This window comes from Tyto alba, unplaced genomic scaffold, assembly GCF_018691265.1.
Source record: "Tyto alba isolate M040663 unplaced genomic scaffold, T.alba_DEE_v4.0 Super-Scaffold_42, whole genome shotgun sequence".
Lineage (NCBI taxonomy): Eukaryota > Metazoa > Chordata > Aves > Strigiformes > Tytonidae > Tyto > Tyto alba.
Genome location: NW_024881318.1, coordinates 23,232,460 through 23,250,097, shown reverse-complemented (window position 1 = coordinate 23,250,097; position 17,638 = coordinate 23,232,460). Strand labels below are relative to the sequence as shown.

Below are 17,638 nucleotides of genomic sequence, written 5' to 3'. Positions count from 1 at the left end.
GCTTTAGTATAGGTACTATGTGCACTTTTGGGCCAAAAGTGTCTTGCCTTTCCTAATTTTCATATATTAGTTTGCCTTATTCAGCAGTAATGATGTGTCTCTTCCAGAGTACCAGTGCTAAACTTGTTATATCCCCTCCACCCACCAGCCCCTAGGCACTGCTAGTGATCTGTTGCTCCAGGTAAATTACAGTTCAGCCCATTTATTGTTATTTCTTCCATGGAAACAACCGGGCAAAAAGCAAAGCTCACCAGGGACCCCTCGCCTTTACAGTCAAGAATCTGAGTTCCCAACTTAGGGAAACAGAGGCCCAGATGAAAAAACAGCATGAAGACACAGATCTGGATTGTTGGTTTGGCAGACATTGGGTTTGGAGCATCCACTGTGAATTATTACACCTGTTGCACTACACTGTTGGAGCTATCAGCATCCACTTCAGCCTCAGTAATGTGATCCCCGTTATTATCCCTTCATTAGAGATTGTACTTTAATTAACTGTAATTGGGTAGTACTAAACTAAGGTAGAAAGGGCTTGCTAATTTCTGTTCCCCATGCAGGAGCTAAATCAGGAAACAGGTAATGTCTGAGAGCACCATTTCACAAACCACAGCGCAGTGGTACAGGCAGCCTGGCTGCGGGGCTGTCCGTTAGTGCCACGCATGCTGCTCGCTCGGCCGGCACAGGCAGGATGTCTGCACCCGACCTGCGCTGGCAGCTCTGCACATGCTCCATCTGCCAGCCAAGTCCCACTCACCCTCCGAGGCTTGTTTGTCTACGGGCAGCGCTCAGCTGCTGAGGCTGGATGAGCTGCAGCATCTGTCAGAGCTGCTCGTAGGCAGTTTCACTCGCTGAAGCGAAGACATTTTTCAGAAGCTCAGTTAAGCTTCCAGGGATGTCATTTTAAGAGGGTCCATAACAAACAGAATATAGCATTCCCATCGAGCTAGTGATGATGTCCTTGTCTAGACAACAACCTGCAGCCGTAAAGCGAGTTTAATTCTCTGACAAGGAAATTGGCGACAGCTATCGTTGCATTGTTCCCTGTAATATATGGGATTCTTCCCTGAAAACGCTGGAGATGACATTTGTCTGGTCTGGTTGTAAATAGTGAGATAGACCACAATGGATTTCAGTTCCTCATCAGTGTTTGATCAGCAAAAAGGTAAGTCACCTGCTACTAATTTCAAAATCCTACGGTCCTCCCATGCTTCCCATGCAAATGTTCTAAAATTACTTGACAGAATGAATAATAAGGATCTTTGGAAAAGATCAGGTCTCATAGAGATTTGTTTTGCTTACACATGAAGGAATTTCTTCCATCAGTTTTAGTCATGGATATTTCATCCTATTGCTGCAGTGATTTTTAGAATAAAATTTTTCAGCAGAATAACAACAGCACCTAATTGCTCTTATGCTTAGCTTTGAAAGATGTATACATATATTTAGTGTTTATAACATATATTTGTCCCCTTATGGATATATATATATATATCAAAGCAATTGCAATGTGAGCAAACAGCAGTTTAAAATGGAGCAAAAATTTAACAAAAGCTGATTTTCATAAATCTACTAGTTTGTATTTATTAAAAGGACTAGATGCTGACAAGTGATCAACTTTGCTTCAGCAAATCTTAGCTATATAGGTAATATTGCCATAATTCTGAATTTAATATGTATTTCAAAGCCCCAGCATGAAGATTTTCTACATGGTAAGGTTGCTATGGAAATGCAAATGTGTCTTTGTTGTCTGTTTTTAAGTTAAATGGTTGAATTTCATATCTTTATTTGCCAATATAAGCTTTTATGTCTTACGGCTTAATCCACTATAAGGAATGTAGTGGCATTCCTTTTATGTTCCCGAAGCAGGAAGCTGTCATTGTTTGATTATCCATGTTGCAACGAATATCTCTTTAAGTCAGCTTGTGAAGTAATTTGTGTGCAGTGGCCACAGTTTCCAGTGCACACCTGCGACTTGTCCAGGCTGACAAGGCCATGCTGGCCCCTCAACAAAGGTGCTGACTGTAGAGAAAATATGAAAGGCAGGAGGAAAACAGATGATACGGTGCCTTTTGGGCAGCTAGGTCCCACAGGTTGTACTTTTGTGCTTGCCTACACTTCTTTGGTGAACTTAAAGTAAATATACGCCTTGTAAAGTAGTGAATTTACAGCTGCCTTTCTGCCACAGTAGCACTCAAAGGCTGAAGCAAATCTTGAGAGCACTGTCCTACCCAGCTAAGACCCCACCCTGAGTAGCTGGGGAAGAGTGGAAAGCTGTCAAGTAAAATTGAGTGGTGAGAGACATAGAATACAACAAGCAAGCATGAAGAAGGATGGGAAGTGCAACAGGAGAAGGGGGATCTGTATGGCAGGAATAGAGACAGGTGCTCCTAGGTCATGCGTGAAAGACGTAAGGAGTATTTTCCACAGCAGGACAGATATATGGGCCTGGCTGATCATCTGCAGCTCCCAGCCTCCATTCGCAAGGTCTCCTTTTGCAGGCACTAGGAGTTTGCTCTGTGCCACAGGCTGACCCCACAGTGCTCAGGCTGGGGAAGGAGAGGGCAAACCCTGCGCACTCAGTGCTGTGGGGATGGCTGCCAGGGAGCCCATGGAAGCAGCGCTGGGAATAAGGCTGGAATAGGAGCAGGGTTGGGGAAGGAGAAGTCAAGTCTCCACGTGGATAAGGGGGCAGACAGCAATGTAGGAGACCACTGACCCAAGCTATTTTATCAGGACAGAAGTGGGGGAGTTGGGAGGCAACACCAGCCTGTACACAGCCCTTGATCCTAATCTATAGCCCCTTCTCCTGCCAGACCACTCTCCACTCTGACCCATCCTTATTCCTGTCCAGCATCATCTCCAGCCCCATTACACTCCACTCACAGCATGTCCCCAGCAAGAAGCTCCCCTCCAGATAAACTCATCATCCCCCTCCACCACTACTGCAGGGACACTGGCTCATTAGATGATTTGTGACTTACTGTTTGACTTCCCAGATAGCTGCGTGGGAGGCGAATGGGGCAGACAACACACGGTAATGGGACACTGAACCCATTGGTTATCATGCAAAGAAATCTCTGTTCAAAATTTACAGTGTATGGTGGATTTTATCTAAATAGCATGTTAATGTCTTGGCATATTACTGATTTAAGCACATATATATTTTTAGCGAGAAGGGGAATATCTTTCATTGGGGAAATTTTTAATAATGGAAGAGTACAAACTAGCTTTCAAACACACCAGATCAATATCTGTTGGTCCAATAAAATAATCCAACCCTTGCTACAAACCCTTTCTGCACCCCACACATCAGAAAACTATCCCAGCTACAGATAAAAAAAAAAAAAAACAGCATTCAAGGCTTGAAAATTGTACTGTCTCTTTGCAACTCTTCCTGTGGTACTGCTCATTAGTATCTTGCAATACTTACCAATAGTAACAGCAGTAGCAATGTTGGACTTAAGACAAGCAATATCAGAAACCCCTCCCCTCCTAATACTGCTTGGTGCAATTTAAATGTGTGCTGTACCTGCCTTCAAATGTTTGCCATCTAAAAAAAGAAGCTAGACAAAGGCCTAGGCTTATACATTCACAGCCAGGCACACACAGGGATGATTACTTTATTAAGCAATCAATAAATCCATAATACTAGAGAGCAAGTTAAAAAGCGAGTTAAAATTTCCAAAAAGTGCACTCATCTACCTCCCACTGACCCTTGACATTGACATGTTGAAAACAAATAAACTGCCTAGCACTGTGTCCTGCCAACAAGCTATGGGAAATCACATACGGCTTTCAGCTACTGGTGAAGACAAGAGGGTTTATAGAAAAGAGGGAAGTAAATTATATACATAAATATTTCTTCTTAATAATGAACATAAAATATCCTCTTATCCAGCCTTCAGTTTTCAAAACTTAGTGTTTTAGTAAGGTCTAAATCAATCATTGTCTAGACCACATACACTAAGTTGCAGAAAATTTATTTAAACCTTAAAAATCCAGTGCAGGAGAAAACATGCACTTACATACATCTAATGTGCACTTTGTAAAACAACACATCAGCCAGCATCACAAATAATGTAAAACTTGCATTCTTCATAGGAGAATCAGAGGATAATTAATGACACAATCAAAGTAAATTCACTGCTCTGAATCCTGTGATAATTCTGCAAGTTTCTTTATATACCTCCTTTTCAAGCCAAAAGACAATTACTTTGTCTTAAATAAATTACGGGCTTTTAAAATACTGCAGCTTAACTTTGGGTAGACTGGCTTTTAACTTTGATTTTTTCTGAGGATTTTAGCTACAAAAGAAGATGCCACAACCCTGTATGTCATCCGATCTTTGTTCACTAAGATTCTTCCAGACCTTTCTACACTACCAGCCTGCAGCTTCTCCGTACCCTTGCTCCATACACAGGCTCTTGGTCAGACCTTCTGCCTCCCTGAAGCTGACTGACAGCTTCCTTTCACCTGGACCACAGCAATTTTCCAAAATAAAATGTAAAATGTATCTGAAATGGCACCAGTACTCACTGGCATTTACAGAATTGCAAGATAACAAATGAAGTCATACAAATGCATTTGAAGATGAAGGGTCAGGCATTTGGCTGTTCACAATCCCTTTCTCACATGTGGTGCTAGTGTCCCAGCCAAGCTCCCCAGCAGCATAAGCTCACCAAACAGAACACAAGCACTCAGTACCTCACTGACACCTTCTACAAAACACCCACTCTCTGAACCACTTCTCTTCTACCCAGGAAGGTGTCTGCAAAAAGAAATGGCCTACAGGATCTACACCCTCCGTTGACAGGGTAAGCTGGAGGAAGATAAAGTGGGAGATGTGTCACATGAAGCCAAGTGCAGCCAGAATAAAGGACATCCAAGTCCTCCTGGCATTTCCTGCTCCCTGTCATGTGAATCATCAGAAGACCATGCATCTATCTTCCTCCTTGTTCCCCAGCCAAAGCCACACAGGTCATGTTAAAGACACCACTGTTGAAATCATGTCACCCTACAGAAATGGAATTAATGTCTACTTCATGTCAGATGCACAATATGGGCCCACCTTCACCAGCAGGGTGACAGCTTGGTCCACCTGCCTTTCCTTGCTCTGACAGTTAGGATTCATGGGTGGGCAAGTAGGAATCTTGGATGTGGCTTCATGCCACCATCCCTTAAAAGGAGTGGAGACCATGTTCTGCGAGAGCACGCATGGGGAAAACTCATCCATCCATCCATCTATCCATCCATCCATCCATCCATCCATCCATCCATCCATCCATCCATCCATCCATCCATCCATCCATCCATCCATCCATCCATCCATCCATCCATCCAGAGTTTTTCTTCTTCTGATCATACAGGAGGATAATTGGTCTGGGGAAAGAGCATTCAGCCCAGCACAAGTAAAGGCACAGGTAGGTGTTGCTTTGGTTTTAGCTAGATGAAAAAGGGCAGAAGTAGTCAGGGACCCACATGCAGGTGTGCATCCATGTCCTCATCTTCCTGCCATCCTGCCTCTGGGTAAGCAACTGCTCTGCTCAGGAGATAAAGAGTTTCTTTTTGTGGCTGGATTTCTCAGTTTCTGACTCACATCAGGAAAATTTAACAGTACTTAAAAGGCTAAACAGCAAAAAAATACAAAATTTACATGCATAATGCATAAAAGGTGAGGGCTCCTTTGATCCTCTGTCTGTCTCAGTACATCCAATGGCTTCTTTCCCAATGCCAGGTCTGTACCATTCCCATATAATAACTACTACTTGCAGCTGTGAGAGGAGCTGTGTCAGTGCTCATGACTGGCACCTCCTGTGTAACTCCAGAGACTGGCCAAGAAGAGCAACACAAGAGATGAACCTCTGTCTTGTCTCATTGCCTTCTGCCCAGCCCATACTACACCCCTCTTCGAGTAAGGGACTAGCTCAGACCTGAGCTTGTTATTAACATGTCTTTGCTGAGTTTACTGATTGTGAGAGCACTCTGCAGATCTGGCATGTTAAGGAAATCTGATTAATGGGCCCTGTGATAAAGCCTCTTCTTTTTTCATATACTAATCACTGACAATGACTCTCCAGAGACAATGACTCTTAGTCTCTCCCAATCTCCCTAGCAGACAGGTCAAAGCTTCTGACCCAAATGAACAGCTCTCTCAGCAATAGTCTCCCCAACAGAATGAAAATAAAGTTAACACTTTTAATTTACAAATTTTAACAAATGTGTCATTTAAAAGACCAGCTAGAAGAAAGAAAATACATAAAATTCTCTTCAGCTGAGTAGTGATAGAGAGGGAATCTGTGCACTGGTGAAGGCAGATCTAACATCAGCTTTCTAGTTTTCCCAAGCCCACAACCAGAGCTCCAGCATTGACAGACTAACCTTTCCCAGGGTAAGAGGTGATTGCATTTCTATGGCAGCCAAGTTCTGAGTTTGAGAGTGATGGTTGCATCCCAGGGAGAGAAGGTCACAGGTGGGGAATTACTCTGAGCTGTAAACCCCATCATGGAGCTCATGCAAGTTCAGCTGCTGACAACCTCTGATCACAATGTGAATGGTGTGACTAATTTTAAAATTAGCTTTAAAGATCTTTTACCACTTAAAAATATATATGACAATGTTTAAAATATAATTTATACCAAAGTGTTAATAATAATATATTATTTGACTATGACAAAGACTTTTTACTAACTTTTCAAATTATCTTTAGACCATCTCCTTTTGTTCTGCACAGCTTATGTAATTATGCTATCTCCAGAAGATATGATAGTAAGGATAAGTCACCAGTCAATCTGTTTTTCCTTTGATCAACTCTCTTGTGTGATTTAAGCATCAGTTTTACTTCCTCCTGCTAACAAGGTAGTGCAGTGGCTCTAAACATGTTATGCACTGTAGCTCTGACCCTCAGCCACAGAGAACAGCACAGCTTACTGTAGCTGTACTTCCTTTTGAGTTAGCAGAGATCAAAAGCTCTTTTTAAAATTAAGCATGAGACTGTGGCTGATCAACAACACATATCTAGAACATTTTACCATTACATCAGATTTGACCCTGCACCAAAAATTTAACTCCTTTTACCTCTGGCATTTAGAAGTTAATAGTTCATTTGAGGCCAAAGGAGGTGTAGGCACATGGAGCATGGGATCACCATTTTAGAAGGAAGTTACAAGCGAAAAAGCAAAGAGAGAACCATCGCATCAATTTCTCTAGAAACAAAAATTTGAGGAGTGTTCAGGAACAGGTCCTGAAAGGCATCTGCTTTAAATAATACCTCATAGTGTAACTGACAAACAAAATAAACCTCTCTCCTGGGTTCCAAACAATAGTCCACCTTTCCTTTTTGCAGGAGCTACTAACACCAACCATTACAGCCAGAAGTTCACTCTCCTGAGAAGAGAATTTCCTCAGACACTGCAGGGAAAAGAAGTGAAAAGCCTCAGTCTTCTGACTGGTGCAAGGACAACACTGAAACTGAAAATACCCATGTCCTGATTTCATCTTATCTCATAGAAGTGTAGGCAGCAATATTATGAGCTATTTCAGTTATTACTTCATTGTTTCTCAAGTCATACTACATTAATGTCAGTATGATTTCTTATAAGAAATGGAAACTTTTCAGAAGTTTTCTTATGTGCTTTCAGTGTCTATGACTTGCATTTTTTGGAATAATTTATGATGAAAACCAAGCTTCAGATGACTAACAAAAAACACAGTGCTGTTTAGATACACTTGTTCCACCTCGACTTATACAGGCATAAAAACTCAGTGAAATAAGTGTCATTATTTTCACGGTTAATCATTGGTACTTGTTCTTGGCTTACTCATGAACATGCTCCTCCCCTGAAGGTGATTCAGCAGAAGAGATTGACTTGACTGTGGTTTACCAAGCAGCAGCTAATGGCGATGTGAACACACTAACTGCAGTGATTCGAGAAGATCCTTCCATCCTGGAGTGCTGTGACAGCGAGGGTAAATGAAGGTTGAGCTTGTTCTCAGAGGATTAGTTGCTTCAGCTTGCAATTAAATTTTCCATTTTTTACCCTTATTTTTGTGTTCAGTAAATTATATTTAGTAGTAGAATATGGGAAATTTGAGGTATTCTTTGGAACGTCCGTTGGAAATGCTTAGTTTGGATACATCTTTCCCCCTGTAATTGTAAGATTTTTTTATATGGATACAAATAAGTTGGTCTCCTATAATCAGACAGTGTATTGTCATTAATCTATTTTATCTTCTTTAGGGAGATGCTGAGAAATTTTTGTCATTTCAGGGAAAGAAAAAGAATATTTTTTATCAAAACCAAATGCTATGCATTCTGCTCATCTCTAGAGTAGAAAGTTCCAGTCTTTTGCACTTTAAAAGTATGTGTACAGACAGTTTGAAGGATTTTGACATGTAATTTTTTGCCAAAGGGTTGGTTGTACAATGTGCAGTGATCTAATCTGTTTTATTTATGAGACTTCTCATTTTGTGTTCAGGTTATTATTTAATGTTATTACAAAGTGCTGCTTGTTGGCTGGGTTTTATATTCATCTAGTTCCCAAGTGAATTAGAGCCACAGATCTCTGGAAATTTCTCTCAAGGAAGACTTTGTTTATTCAAAAGTATTTTTTTTTTTCAGCTTCTTTTAAAAGGTCCATATGAACACTGTCTATTCTAACCCTTACCAGCTTTTACCAAGTTAGCAATTTTTCCTACACTTTAAGCAAGACATCCTAACTGCTTTCTTTAAAACACGTATTGGTCAGTAGGAAAATGCTTAATCAAACTACAATGCCCTCAGTTCAGATCTTTAACAGGAGAGGGACTAGGTATGAAGGGCAGTGGGTGGAGACAGACTGGTCAGAAAATGGAAGTATTTCATCTCCAGGACAAACTTGCTTACTAGACTGTACATACAAATGTAACTAAAGAACAGTCTTGCAAGACAAAACATATGGCTCACATCCTGCACATATGGCAGAGTCTGCATAACCTCAGGTTGAGTAGTGCACATTTGCTCAGCAGTTTCATTGAATCCAGTAAGAATAATTATTCTTCAGTTGTGTCTGAAGTTTCTAGTAGTTTTATACTTCTAATATTCATGTTTATTCCCATCTTTGTAATTTTAAATTTCTTTGTCAGATTTTGCAGGAAAATCTCTTGCTGTTATTCAGCACTTAACAGAATGGAAGGAAAATGAAGTAATTAAAAGACATCATAATACTTCATATAAAACATAATAATAATGATGAAATTTGAGTATTAGGTTTGAATGTAGATTTCAGGTTTTTTCCAGCAAAGAAAATGTGGAATATAAAAAAAAAGTTCTCATGATAACAGAAAATAGTCTAGAGCAAATTCAGCCTTTAAAATAAGTTGTTGTCTACATAAAGCATCAACTAACACACATACACAACACCTTTGCACAGGACAGGGCTTGATTTCATAAATCTTCTGAATACATAGAGGGAGAATGAAGTCGAGGTTTGAGAAAATAAGCCAAGCACCATCTGGCTACTAGTCACTCTGAAAAATATCAGCCTCCAAAACAGTGTACAAAGCCAATGGTTCATACTGGGATCCTGTCAACAGAAAAACAGTTTTCCCTCCAGAAGCAGAGTTAATGAGGCAAGCATGATGAAGTCATGCTCTTTTTAAAATCAATGGTCAGTAACTGGTGTAGTAGTTACTTCCTGCCTACAAAAAGCTGAGTACAACTGTTGGACAGTTGTCAGAGAAAGGATTTGTTAATTTGCCAGTATTAACATTAGCAAATAAGAATATATCTCTATCTGATGCTTTTAACAAAATAAAAATTTTAAAAGAACATTTGATTTTCTTCCCCAGGTTGCACACCTTTGATGCATGCTGTGTCAGGACGCCAGGTTGATACAGTGAAGCTTCTGTTGAAGATGGGAGCCAATATTAATACTCAAGATGCTTGTGGACGTACCAGTTTATCTCTGGCAACTTATCTGGTACCAAGACATGGGGGAGAAGTGTGGAAAGATAGATGAAATGAAGGGAGTAAACGTGCAGACCAAATAAGATTTCAGTTTATACTACAGAAAGAAAAAAAAAAAGTACCAAACATTTGGTTCTAGACAACAGTGAAATTGTAAACTTTACTATAATGCAAAGCTGGAAGCAATGATTCTTAGAAAAGGGTCAGCACTCCTGTCAGAGCATCCTTTCTCTTTCAGGTTGTAAAATCAGTGCATGGTACGGAGATCTCATTTAGGCACAGGGTCCTCTGTGCGGCTTCAAGATACCCAACTCTTTCTGTGCACTGGAAAGTCCCCTCTTGTTCTTAATATGCAGATTAACTTCTCCCCTCCCTCTGTCAGCATCAGACATTTATGCTCCAGAGAGGGTATTCCTATCTCAAATTCTGGTGGTCAGCAGGCATGTTATCCTGCATACCACATGAGCCAGGGCATTGCTTTTTTTCACTATGGTGCTGGACCTTGGATGACCAGGTTAAGAACACAAGTTCAAGGTGCTTCAGGTGCCAGCGTAGATATCAGATCATAGGCAATCCAATCCCACAATCAACCCACGTGCAAGTGATAATAGGGGCAGACATGCCATTGAGAAGCTTGGGAAGGGAGATGTGGTGCTCTCTGTCCGAAGCACAGAAGGATGGTTCTCTTCTCAGTCTTCTACTCCTCACTGGAGGGAATTCAGATTCAGAGAAAGAATGGGGACCAAGTTAGTTGGGCAGAGGGGATGACCCTGGGCTTCCTTTATTAGCCGGACAGAAAGGATGAAGGAATGTTCACCCATGCTGCATAGTATGTGTTACATCTGGATAACTGCCAGTTCATTTAAACATATACCATGGCAGCCTAATTATCACATCTCTTGCATCTAGTTTCTTCCTGCAAATTCAGGACAAAAACAATGCTTCTGCTCAGCTATGCAATATTCAGCCAGAAAGTAAGTGCAGAAAATAGCAAAATAGACAGTCTCATTCAACGCAAGGAGCATGCCCCACTTACTTAAGAATAAACATTTCCTCTGCCAGATATTTTCAAAAAATCCCACAATTAGTGTCATGCTCCTTTTTTCCTTCCTCTTTTCCCAGAGGGGAAAAATTATTCTTTGGAAAAAAATAAATTACTGGAAAAAGATTTAAACCACCCAGGCTTCGAAGTTTCCATTTCTGTTTCTGTGATGCATATAATCAGAGGTCTAGAGAGCATTTTGCTGTGATGTCTGTCCAGAGAATAGATTTCATCAGAGCTCCACAGTCACAATCGCATGCAGAATTCAGTGGTCTTGTACTTCCACCAGAGGCTGCAACACGGATGTTCTGATTCCATCACTCCACACCTTTTCCCTACAAATGCCAGTAATGCTGATCCAACATAGCTCATACAGGAGGGGAGTCTTTATCCATTGCCTGTGGAGGTTTGAAAAAACATTAAAACACATGCTTGATTTCCCTGGGACTTAAGTATACACTGAAGGATTTATGCAGTCACAACCAGATTGTTTACTTGCTTTTCTGTTGAGGTGATCAATATAAGGTTTTAGTCCAAGAACTGATTCATCCCATCTGTTCTGGTGCTGTTTTCAGTCAAACATTGTCACTAATTCAAACTTCTGCAACAATGTTTATATGACCACACTCTAAGGCTTTTTACTATTGACTTGCCATCCCTGCTAAAATCTCATAAAAGAAATGAGATTAAATGCTCATGTTCTTGGTTTAACCTAGCATAATTAAATCCACATGCAGGAATACACATAGCATTTGCTAGTGATACAGGAATTACCAGGTATTTAATCACTGTTTACTTCAGCTTGTACTTGCCACAGCTGCAGAAAAAAAAAAAAAAAAAAAAATGCAGTGTAAAAAAACACCTTATCACAGAAATGAATGACTGAGCTAGTCTGAGGCTCAGACTCCAAAGGGGAACCACTCTCAGTGCTGAGAGACCTCCCCTGGGGAAACAAAAGACCAGTTCCTCTGCTGGCAGAAACAGCTACACTCACATGCGGATGCCAGAACCACCCAGCAAAGATCTGGCCTGATATATTTCACTGTCCTCTTTGACATGCTCTAATTTCTTTTTTAGGGCTGGCTGGAAGGCTGTGTCAGCCTGCTCAGAAATGGTGCTAAGCAAAACATACCTGACAAAAATGGGAGGTTGCCACTACACGCTGCTACCGCAGAGCCTGATGTGAGGTATGTCGCAGGCTCCAACAGCATTTGCTGGTTGAATCTCAACAGGTAGTCACCAACACAAGCTACCCAGCCCAAAGGGGAGCCTGAGTCAGGAATGTTATCTGTGACAGTTACACTTTTGACTTGCTCCTTTGTTTAGCGTTTATCATAAAGAGGATAGAGAAGAGGAATAGCATTGTACAACATTTGTGTAACAGACATATGTGGTCAAGTAAGGCAAGAGCCTGGTTTAAGATCACAACAGCAGGAGGGAAAAAAAAGAATATAATAGAGGTTGAAACCCTGAGTTTCCCCTGACCAGTTATCTTTCTTCCACCTCCCCACAAGACATAACACAAAAAGCTCCTTCTCTGGACTTCTTCTCCAAGTAGCATGGCAAATGTGAGAAAAGTTTTCCACATGACAACCTCCCTGAGAGCCCCTACTGTAAAGTGGAAGCTGAGGTTTGGTGGAATGGCTCATTTTTAACTACTTTTACCAAAGGTGGAGTAACAACTACAGGGTGTCTTCACAAGGAATCTTAAGAAAGATTCTCTTTGTCTCATTCCAGCCTATGATAATGGGAATGTTTAACAAATTTTGATTTTTACAGCTAAATAAATTCACTCAAAAAACTCTCCTAAGTAAATCATGTCTGGAGGGTTAGGAAGACATTAGCAACAAGTAAAACATCCAGTACATGCAAAATGTTCGTGTGACAATCACCGAATCTACATTTTTGCTGCTGTTGCCATATCAGACCAGCCCAGACCACTGTGCGTTTCTGCTGATCTTGTTTTCCAGACTTTTTTAATAGCTTTATTCATTTTCCACATTATCATTGCTTTTCATACATCACTTGGGGAGAATAGTTTGAGGTTTCTGCAAAAGTATGGGTCACTATTATAAACAAAGCATGCACAGAAAGAAGACAACATTTATTCAACTCTGCAAATGCTGCTACTTGAAAGGGAACAGCAATCTACTTTACCAGGAGCACACAGGGTTCCCTAAACATTTTTCACATTCTCCATGGATATGGGCAGAACTTTGCTCTGCACAGAAGTTCACCAGTTGCTCAATTTCTTTTCCTCTGTCTTCTCACTGGGTTTGCTCCATGCCCAGAAGACATGCCTAAAGCACTGAGGGGGAGGATTTTCTGTCTCAGTTGTCATGGTCTTGAATCCCATGTCATTGCCAAAAGAGTATATGCAGTGGCCAGCTATGAAATGCTTTTTCAGCCAAGTATGAAAGCTGGCAGTCTGTTGTTACAACCCCATGTGTTGGATGAAGCACATGGACCACATGGAAAGACAGAGACAGTGATCAGCCAATTTATGTATTGATTTGATAATTGATTTATTATGTTCCTTGGTGTGTTCCACAAAACCTAAGAAGGAAGGCGGTGAGACAATCCATGGACTTCCTGATCTATGCCTTTAAGAGTAGATACGAGAGAAATCTCAGCTGCACAGCTGAATATCTACATATTTGAGTGGTAGCATTTATGTTGCCATAATGGTCTCAGGATGTAAGTGAGCCAAAGTTTGTTGGTGATAGAGGTTTTACACTCAAGGAATAAGATTTCCTTCACTGGTTTCATTTATTATATTTTAAGTTAAACAACAGAACCATGTATCAGATTATAAAACTATGTCATAAATGGGTTTTACAACCATATTATGGATATGTCACTTTATTTCTACTTACTAGTCCATTTTTTTACCCAGACCTGTTCTCAGATACTGAATTTCTAAGATTCTGATTCATTGTGCCGAATGACCACAAAATGTCTCTTGCTTTTTACAAATTTTTGCCAAACTAATCACAGCAATCCTAAAATGTCATCCCTTTCAGAGTTCCTACAGTATGACTCTATTATGCCATTGGTTGTGTGATTTAGAAAAGAGGTCTAGCACCCCTTTTTTTACAAGTATTTGTATCCATATAGAAATGGATTTGAAGTCCTAGCAAAGCACAGGGATCTGCCCAGTCTTCAGCCTTTAGGGATATTCTAATTAGAAAAAAATTAAATTAGGACTTCTGGCACTTGAAGATGGTGTTACCAATGGATAAGCTTTTCATCTGCATAATTGTCCAAATCATCCCTAAGCAACTGTAAATGTATTTCTTTTGAACAATTTACATTATGAAGTTGTTTATTACTGGGAGGGGCAGGGAGGTGCAGGGCAGAACAAATTTGCCATGCAACATTCTCAACTTGATCTGATCCACACGCGTAAGCACAGTTCAATCCAAAAAACATAATGGAGGTTGCTAAAGATTGTCCTGATGAGAAGCAGCAAAAGATTTTAAGATTTTCATCCAGTCTCCTATGTATGGGAATAAATGCATGGTTATATACATTTATCTGTGCATTATCTGTACATTTATGAGATTTTCTCCTTACCACTTCATCATCTTTTCCTTGCAAAACAGCATGTCTTTTAAATGTCCATGTTTTGAAGGTTTCTATCAAATGCACATTTTTAGATGAGCCACAGATTTGCATTATGATCTTATCTTGGGATCCACTAAGGGTGTATATTTCCTTTTGCTAGAATCATAAGAACTATACATCCATGTTAGGATCTATGTTATTTGGCTTTGTTACAGCCTGTGACAGGATGGTCCTTTTCATTTCCATATTCCACCCATGTACATGATTCAGACACTTAGCATCCTACTATAAAACAAAACAATCTTTGCCAAACCTGTAGTGATTTCAGAACATCTTCATAGGATTCCAAAAGGAAAAGAAAAGCAAAATTCATGTAGTGTTAAAAATATTATTGCATTTGAATAATATTTCATGTTACTATTTTATTGTAACTGTTCCCTCCACCAGAGGGGAGTGTTTGTAGTCTGATATTCTATAAAATATGAACCAATGCATTGCTATATTCTGTACCATAACAACGGCCCTATCCCAGCAGACATACTGTAAGGCCTTGTAAAATATTGTGTACATGTTAGTGTGTGTGTAGATATTTGGTATGCATGCATACACATCCACACCCAGAAACATGTACACAATATTACATTACTCCAGGAGTTATGAAGAGTGGAAAATCCTTTTAGAAACTGGTCATTATCATTTCTGTTTGTTTAAAAACTTTATAAAACAGGATGATGCTGAATTGCTGAGTTACCAAAAACCATGCACATGTATTACATACTCTGATTCTAGCCTGGCAATCAGCACTTTGTAGTGGATTTGTTTTTAATTCCCAGCACTAAAATTCTGTTGCTACAGTAAGCCATTAAGCCCTGTTTGCTTTTCTAGTATGACAAAGCTCAGACCTAAGATTCTGACCTGTGCCCATCACTAATACCAACTTTTATTAAAACTGCATGTTTTATTTCTCAAAAAATGTCAATTTTTCAGGTTTAGTCAGGAGTACAGCACACTGATTATGTCATTGCTTCCGCAGGCTTCTGAATGTGCTTCTGCAGCAGTCAAATCTTAGTGAAATTAATCATCAGGACAATGAGGTGAGTGAGCTTATTCCATAAGTCACAGTCCCAGGCTCTGGGGGCGTACCATTCATACTGTTCAGAAAGAGTCCACTGTACTATCAATTGTATGATGAGACTGCACTAGTCAAAAATTTATATAACACTTTTGCTTAACTCTACAAAGCATTATCTCATTTTTCCTACTATACATGGTGCACCCTTAGGCAAATAAACCTTCTCCATATACTACCAACCATAAGGTACCTTGAACCAGTCCATTAACTTACTTGCGAAGACATTAATTGCTTTTCATTCTTCTGAAGTTAGACATTGGACTGAATCTTCACCTTTACCAATCATTCCATCATTAAAGTGCTGTTCTCAGGAAAAGTATTGGAAAGCTGGTATTACACAGATCAACCACGGAGCTACAAAACTTTATGCTATCCTCTGGTCCTTAAAGAATTGTGCCCTGCATAGATAAATATAGAGAGAGACAGACAGACAGACAGAGACAGAGAGAGATATTGATTGATAGATAGATAGATAGATAGATAGATAGATAGATAGATAGATAGATAGATAGATAGATAGATAGAGATAGATAGATAGATAGATAGATAGATAGATAGATAGATAGATAGATAGATAGATAGATAGATAGATAGGTAGGTAGGTAGGTAGGTAGGTAGGTAGGTAGGTAGGTAGGTAGGTAGGTAGAGAGAGAGAGAGAGAGAGAGAAAGAGAGAGAGAGAGAGAGAGAGATAGATAGAGACAGAGAGAGAGAGAGAGAGAGAGAGAGAGAGAGAGAGAGAGAGAGACATAACGCACAGGAGATTGTTAACTTCTCAAATGTGTTCTCCAAATAGAGAAGCCAAGACATAAGAGAGACTCTGGTTGTCTTTTCATATGTTTCTTTTCACTCTAACAATTGCTCAAGGATGTGTCTCTTCTCCATGGTGCCAGAACCGCCATAGGCTTGTTAATTTTCCCTCTTCCCATGAACCTTCCTTACCCACTGGATGGTTTGCAGATCGTGCTCAGAACAACTTAAACCAGATGTATACTTTGTCTTGGTGTAGAATTTTGTTGCTAATGAAGTATATGGATCATAATTTCAAGACATAATGTTTTGCTGTAATGCATCACTACATGAAATTTGGAACTTTTAGTCCAGCTCAGTGTCATTTGGCACTGAGAAGATATTTGTTCAAGTGTCAGTACTAATCCCTGAATATTCATGTTTTCTGAAAAATGTAGATCCTCACAAATGATTTCGGCTAATAGAGCTGTTCTCTTGGCATAAGTAAAACACTTCAGTTTTCCCATCTTACACTTGAGAAAAACACCCTGATGAATGCATGAACGCATAAACAGTAAGAAATACATCTGGAGGTTTCATAGTTTCCACAACTGTGGCTTTCTGTGGCTTTACTTATTAAGTCTATGAAATGACAATGTGAAGAAACATTCCCTGAAAAAGCCTCAAATCTGGGCAAAACAAGTGTCACACTATATTTCCCACAGTCATTTCTTGTTTTTTTCTCCTTTTATGTCCCCTATTGCTCCTTATTTTTTATAAATGCTCAGTTGTTTAACTGTCTCACCTTTAGTATTATGTTCTGCTGCATCTTCATCTTTGATACTTCTGATATCAGTCTCATGCTTCCTCTAGCAAACAGTAGCCTATCTACATGGGCCACTCAAGGGTGGTATCACCATGCACAAATCAGATGGGGGCAGGCTAGATAGTCATTGTCCTCTTCAGCAGGCCCATGCATGTGAGCTGCTGCTACAAGCAGGTCAATGCTCTTTGCTCAGTTGGGTGCTTCGAAAGGACACGTGGAATGTATGCATTATTAGAAAAGAAATAGAGAACAAACCAGGAAGCAGCATTATGCTCTGTCTGAATCCTTGGTACACCCACATTTTGAATGTTAGCTGCAAGAGTAATGTGAAAAAGGATATGCAAGAAAAGGAACAGAAAAGGACTACAGAGATGGTAACAGTTGTAGAGTAGCTTCCTTT

The 17,638-nt window shown here is 40.0% G+C and overlaps 1 protein-coding gene across 4 annotated transcripts in view; it reads left to right on the top strand.

Moving 5' to 3' along the window:
- Positions 1 to 742: 742 nt before the first annotated feature.
- ANKRD55 (ankyrin repeat domain 55) overlaps positions 743 to 17,638 on the top strand; it is a 49,592-nt gene continuing 32,696 nt past the window's right edge. For 3 of the 4 annotated variants that reach the window (XM_033009069.2, XM_033009070.2, XM_033009067.2), the window contains exons 1-5: positions 743 to 1,162; positions 7,843 to 7,965; positions 9,826 to 9,956; positions 12,063 to 12,172; positions 15,586 to 15,646. In XM_033009069.2, coding sequence (XP_032864960.1) covers positions 1,123 to 1,162; positions 7,843 to 7,965; positions 9,826 to 9,956; positions 12,063 to 12,172; positions 15,586 to 15,646 — 465 coding nt within the window. In that variant the 5' untranslated portion in view covers positions 743 to 1,122. Of the gene's footprint in view, positions 1,163 to 4,760; positions 4,815 to 7,842; positions 7,966 to 9,825; positions 9,957 to 12,062; positions 12,173 to 15,585; positions 15,647 to 17,638 lie in introns of all 4 variants that reach the window. The other variant, XM_033009071.2, reaches the window with a different exon arrangement.